Here is a 6724-nt window from a genome sequence, read left to right on the forward strand (position 1 = left end):
AGACATAATTCAGTCCCACAAACCTCTATGCCAAGCTGTTTAAAAATAAAGTGGAATTTTGTGTTAGTAAGGACACTATTGTAAACAGAGGCCTATTTGCATGTGAAAAGAGGGGCCTATCTGTACAGGTCTGTAAGCCTGGCAGGCCAGCCCTTTGGTTTGTTTCAGGCCTCTGTGTTTGTTTACAGACAGAATTCAGTGTATGCCAAGCTGTTTTAAAAATAGAGTGGAATTCAAACCACTGTTTGTGAAGATAATGTCACAAAGAAATGCCTTATTTTGTATGATGCTCTGTTTTATATCTTGAGGTCATGTGCTCTCAGTGGCCTCAACCGAGGCTATGCTTTCGTCACATTCTGCACCAAAGAGGCTGCGCAAGACGCACAAAGAAATGCCTTATTTTGTATCATGCTCTGCTGTATAAAATACTGTGGATGCATGTGTGTGTTTTTAAGCGTACCTAACCCATTGCAATGCTTGAGAGTGTGGGGTGTTTGACTCACAAGAATGGTAAATGGCCTTTGCTAGGTACTTGGGCCTGGCTAGTGTAATTATTCTAAGGTCACAAACCAAATAACGGCAGCTAAGGCCACTGTACATGTAAGCTAAAATGTATTTCAGGAGGACATCATACACATGTTTACAGGCATAATTCAGTCCCACAAACCTCTATGCCAAGCTGTTTAAAAATCAAGTGGAATTTTGTGTTAGTAAGGACACTATTGTAAACAGAGGCCTATTTGCATGTGTAAACAGGGGCCTATGTGTATAGGTTTGTAAGGGTGTATGACTCACAAGAATGGTAAATGGCCTTTGCTAAGTACTTGTGCCTGGCTAGTGTAATTATTCTAAGGTCACAAACCCAATAACTGCATCTAAGGCCACTGTACATGTAAGCTAAAATGTGTTTCAGGAGGACATCATACACATGTTTACAGACATAATTCAGTCCCATCAAACTCTATGCCAAGCTGTTTAAAAATCAAGTGGAATTTTGTGTTAGTAAGGACACTATTGTAAACAGAGGCCTATTTAAATGTGTAAACAGGGGCCTAATCACATAATGAAGCTGAGGTCATTTAAAATTGTTCTAAAGATTTATTTAAAAGTCATAAAAAAACAGTGCTGTGATAAAAACTATTTACAGAAGGGTACATGTACATACATCTTAAATGGATTCTTTTTTAAGGATAGAGACATATATAGAGCATAAAACCAGCCCTGCCTCTCTCTACAAATCCAGCCACGTCAGGTCTAGGCCATGTCCTCGGAAGGACTTCCTCTTGTTACCGTGGTCAAAAGAAAGTTCAGTCTTGGTTGGAATGTCCTGAACTGCCCTGAAGAGGATGGCATGCTTTTCACCTCCTGCATTGAAAAGGCAGTGAAGTGGCTGCAGGTTCATCCGCTTTGAAGAATGCTTGATTCTTCTGCCTAAAATGTCTGCTCCAACATGACACTCACATGGGCTGTGGCCATCCATGCAGAGTTCAGTCTTGCCAGCTTTGAAGAAAAACAGACCACGCAAGTCTTCTCCTGGGCTCTCGCTCAGCATCTGTGTCCCCTCTGCTGCTGTGGTGAGGATTCCGTGGTAATCACAGACAATTTCACCTTTGGCAAAAGGCTTTGTTGTCACCACTCCTGTAATTAAGAGAAGATGACATTTTGAGTTAGATACATTACAAAAAAATACATAACAGGCCGGCAAACATTTCAATATGTTTTTCCTCTGATGAATACAGATGTTCTTACCTTTTCCTTTCTCTGCTCCAAAGTCTTGAATGACCAGGCCTTGCCACGACTGATTCCTCGATTGCCGGTAGGCGCGAGCATCACCTTCAATGGACTCTTTGGAGGCTGGTGTCCACTTCAGCATCATCTCACCTGCAGTTGGACAGTTGGCTGTCCAGCCATGCGTATCGATTGCCTTCTCCAATTGCTTGACAGAAGGTTTCTGATGGATGTATTTTGCTGAAAGAATAAATTAACCTCAGTCATGCTGGTCATATATCACACTAAATAAAATGTAATCTGTAAGTGATGTTTGTATTTGGAAGTCAATGTTGTATTCATGGATTATGCATTGGAGTACTTACCCATCAGAATTTCCTGTCTCTGGAGATACTGGGTGGCTCGCCACCTGTCATAGAAGGAACGGTCTTCTGGAAACCCTTCTGAGACCCTCTTTTTTTTGCTGGGTGGCTGGCCTTCGGTGGAAACGGGGAATTTGGCGACGAAGGACGTGAAATCCATTCTGGAAGCCTCGTCTACCCGGACATTCTTGCATAGTGGGGGGCTGCCGCCTGTTGTCACTGTAGCACTTCAACATGAACAAAGATGACGGTTAAAATAATACAAAATAAGGACAACTTGGTAAACAACTATGAGATTTAATTGACCTGTTATTTTGTGTAAAATGAAGATGCTTACTCAGTGTGGGCTTCCATTATCAGAGCTGTGGCCACTACAACATGGGGCTGTCGCATTCGATAATGCTGGTTAGCCACAGCACTGGTGTGGGCCAAATAGTGAGCAACATCCTCCTTTTGGCCCTCGGTACACACTGATGCAAACTGTGTCTCAGCTACTCTTCTGACCTCCATACTAGTGCAAGTTTGGAGATTGTAGCTGTAAAAAGATTTGCCATGAAACATTAATTTGTGATATGATTGTGTCTGATAATACACAGTGAATAGGGTGAAATGCAAGAAATGAACATTTGAACATTCAGTGAACATTACTCATCAGCACATGTATGTAGGTAGGCACATACCTTTCGTGGAGTCGAGCTATGTCATTTGTGACACTGTTAAGTCCTTTGCCATTAGATGAAAGGAAAAACTTGTCACAGTCACCCCTAAAGTATCCCGGCCGAATCATATCAAGGTATGTCTGTAACCACTGTGGGAACAAGAAAGACAATTACTTGACTGCAAACCATTGTAAGTAATATATCATTTTCTTAGTGTTAAAACATCAATAGGAAACACATCTGCTAATGTACTTACAGCTTCTTCTTCCTGTGTCAAGGCAATTGCAACAACCTGTTGGGTTGATGTTTTGTGATGGCAGATGCCAACCACAGCCCTGCCATTGACGTGTTTTCTCTGCTCCCACTCCTTCAACTGGAAAACGTAAACATATTTTAATGCATGCATTTCCACATGACCATTACATCATATCATGGGGTCAATCTCCTTCCAGCTGTTAAGATAGAAGCACTTACAGTCATGCCTTCCACAGCTCCGGGGCGCTGGAAGTGACGTAACACCATAACCGCTTCACAGTAATAGCGGAATGTTGTCTTTTCAGTCTCGATGACTTCGGATTCATTCATCAACTTCTGGAACGTGTTCAGGAAATCCTTGTTTGCCACCCTCAAAATCTCCTGGCATTCTGCAACAGTTCGCATGCCATGGGTAAATCGGTCATATCTAGATTTAAAAAATGATAGAGAAAAAGAGAGACAGGTTATTAAACACTGCATTGAGGATTATAGTAAACAAGAACAACATTAGCAGTAATAGGACAATACAGATATAATAGTACTTACTTTGTGACGACCACGGCTCTTGAATGAGCTTTGGCCACTGGCTTCCTGAGCGTCTGAAGAAATTCTTTGTATTTCTGGCACATGGTGTGGAGGTTTGGTACTTCCTGTTCCATGTCCAGCCTTGTCTTCAGGTAATCGACGAACCGTATCATGTTCTTGATGTAGTTCAGTCTGGTAGCTGCGCTCATTTCTGTCTGTTCCAGGCATATCAGGTACTCTCTGGTCTCTGTGCTCTTTTGAAGAAAGGCCATTGTAACTTCCCCACCTTCAGGCTGCAAATAGCGCAGGAAGCGTGCCACGTTGTCAATCTTTAAGAGGGATGATGAGAAATAAATGTTAGCCAGAGCCTTTTGCATTAACATCATTCAAATTAAGTGGACATATGGAACATTGTTGAAATTGACTGGATGATGTGTAAGATATCTCACCTCCTGTTGACAGTTGGAGACGTGGAGAGAGTCCCTAAGGTACTTTTTGAAGTCTAAAATGAGTGTGGCGTCTTCAGGAAACCTGTCATACAGACCCGCCGTTTGCATTTTCACCCTCACACTTGTGGTGGCGGCAGGAGGATCTCTGTTTGAAAAGGAGGAGAATTTAATTATGAATTACAAAAACATTGTAGATATTAAATTTTCTGTGACACTGTGTGTAATGTACTATACATACTTTTGCCAAGAAGGGTCCACTGGCCCCACATCGTTGCTGGAGGCAGAGCTGCAAGAATCCTCATCTTGGGATGAAGGGGTGGGGCTGGCAATATATCTGGTGGTGGTGGATTCAGATGTGCCAGGTTCCTCTGCAGAAATGTCCTCTGCAGAATTCACCGGAATGGGCTCTGGAGGTATATTGCTTATAAAGAATCCTCTCTCTAGAAGCTCATTCACCATTGCAGAACGACATTCTGCGTGGGGCAGCAACTCACAAATGTGACTGTATTCCCAATTTCTGGTCAAAGTCCATTTCTTGGTCGACTCCTTGGCCTTGTCAAGCTCAGCTGCTCTTTCTTCTGGTGTGCATTTCTTCATACAGACCCTGGCCAGATGTACAGACAACTTGTCCTGTGGCTTTTTGCAACGCAGACAGTACAGATATCTACGATCAATGGGCTTTTTAGTGTCCTCACTCATCTTGAAACTTAGTTCTGGCTTCCAATACAAAATGGTCTTCACAGCAGGATCAAAATGAGGAACTGAAATGTCTTCTCTGTTGCCTGTCTAGTTATGCCTGTGGGTCATGAAACCCAAATCACCCTTTTAGCATATCCCAATCACTCCTAAGGTGATGGGGGCAGATGTATATTAGAAGTGATCAGGTGAGGGGTTACCCTCAATCACCATTAACATATTTCCACACCTAGTGATCCAGCAGACTGGATGATAAATTTAGTTCACTTTATCTCAATTACATTGTACATATTAAAGTTTGAATCAACTCTGTGCTTATTCATGGCACTTGCCTGAACAAGGTGATACAACAACTGAGACTGTACGATATGTATTATGAGATTTAGCATGGTTACAACATTTTGATCCTAAACATTGAGTTTATCAGCTTCCATTTATCTTACACATATGATTCAAACGTGTACTTGCTCGTGGGACTTTCATGAACACGTTTCTACCAGAACTGACACTGTTTAATTTGTAAAAGTACATGATAATTGTCATCATATGTCTACATGTCTGAGGTTACCACATCTATTTTAGGCCCTGCCCCTTAATCCAGCCAGCTGTGGCGGGCACTGATGGTTGGATATCTTTTTCAATAGGAGTGATTATAGAGTGGCTGTTATTGGCCTATTTTTGAGTAGGCTATAGCCCTCAATCAGTTTTAGCATATTTTCACAACTTGGTAGGATCAGCAGTGTAACTTTAAGTTTACCTTTAACTCAATTACATTGTACCTATTAAAGTTTGAATCAACTCTGTGCTTATTCATGGCACTTGCCTGAACAAGGTGATACAACAACTGAGACTGTACGATATGTATTATGAGATTTAGCATGGTTACAACATTTTGATCCTAAACATTGAGTTTATCAGCTTCCATTTATCTTACACATATGATTCAAACGTGTACTTGCTCGTGGGACTTTCATGAACACGTTTCTACCAGAACTGAGACTGTTTAATTTGTAAAAGTACATGATAATTGTCATCATATGTCTACATGTCTGAGGTTACCACATCTATTTTAGGCCCTGCCCCTTAATCCAGCCAGCTGTGGCGGGCACTGATGGTTGGATATCTTTTTCAATAGGAGTGATTATAGAGTGGCTGTTATTGGCCTATTTTTGAGTAGGCTATAGCCCTCAATCAGTTTTAGCATATTTTCACAACTTGGTAGGATCAGCAGTGTAACTTTAAGTTTACCTTTAACTCAATTACATTGTACCTATTAAAGTTTGAATCAACTCTGTGCTTATTCATGGCACTTGCCTGAACAAGGTGATACAACAACTGAGACTGTACGATATGTATTATGAGATTTAGCATGGTTACAACATTTTGATCCTAAACATTGAGTTTATCAGCTTCCATTTATCTTACACATATGATTCAAACGTGTACTTGCTCGTGGGACTTTCATGAACACGTTTCTACCAGAACTGAGACTGTTTAATTTGTAAAAGTACATGATAATTGTCATCATATGTCTACATGTCTGAGGTTACCACATCTATTTTAGGCCCTGCCCCTTAATCCAGCCAGCTGTGGCGGGCACTGATGGTTGGATATCTTTTTCAATAGGAGTGATTATAGAGTGGCTGTTATTGGCCTATTTTTGAGTAGGCTATAGCCCTCAATCAGTTTTAGCATATTTTCACAACTTGGTAGGATCAGCAGTGTAACTTTAAGTTTACCTTTAACTCAATTACATTGTACCTATTAAAGTTTGAATCAACTCTGTGCTTATTCATGGCACTTGCCTGAACAAGGTGATACAACAACTGAGACTGTACGATATGTATTATGAGATTTAGCATGGTTACAACATTTTGATCCTAAACATTGAGTTTATCAGCTTCCATTTATCTTACACATATGATTCAAACGTGTACTTGCTCGTGGGACTTTCATGAACACGTTTCTACCAGAATTTAAAACTAAGAGAGAGATTAACTCAATGGTTTAAATTAAAACCTTATAGGATATGTCTATTTAGCTTAGATAT

General features: G+C 40.9%; 1 protein-coding gene across 1 annotated transcript; it reads right to left on the reverse strand.

Moving 5' to 3' along the window:
• Window positions 1-1227: 1227 nt before the first annotated feature.
• Window positions 1228-4677, reverse strand: LOC146238300 (uncharacterized). The gene is made up of 10 exons (XM_084685864.1): window positions 4217-4677; window positions 3979-4099; window positions 3551-3858; window positions 3224-3431; window positions 3006-3122; window positions 2771-2898; window positions 2428-2625; window positions 2094-2317; window positions 1750-1968; window positions 1228-1638 (listed from the first exon to the last, which is right to left on the reverse strand). The coding sequence occupies exons 1-10, from the start codon at window positions 4675-4677 to the stop codon at window positions 1232-1234; spliced, it is 2391 nt and encodes a 796-aa protein (XP_084541990.1). The 3' UTR covers window positions 1228-1231.
• Window positions 4678-6724: the final 2047 nt, after the last annotated feature.

The sequence above is a fragment of the Hypomesus nipponensis genome, chromosome 21, assembly GCF_054491055.1.
Source record: "Hypomesus nipponensis isolate SF chromosome 21, ASM5449105v1, whole genome shotgun sequence".
NCBI lineage: Eukaryota > Metazoa > Chordata > Actinopteri > Osmeriformes > Osmeridae > Hypomesus > Hypomesus nipponensis.

Coding starts and splice junctions, on each gene's coding strand:
- LOC146238300 (XM_084685864.1), bottom strand. CDS start 4,677: ATGAGTGAGGACACTAAAAAGCCCATTGATCGTAGATATCTGTACTGT. Junction 3,432..3,550: donor AGAGCCGTGGTCGTCACAAA/GTAAGTACTATT, acceptor TTTTAAATCTAG/ATATGACCGATTTACCCATG. Junction 1,639..1,749: donor TGGAGCAGAGAAAGGAAAAG/GTAAGAACATCT, acceptor TCTTAATTACAG/GAGTGGTGACAACAAAGCCT.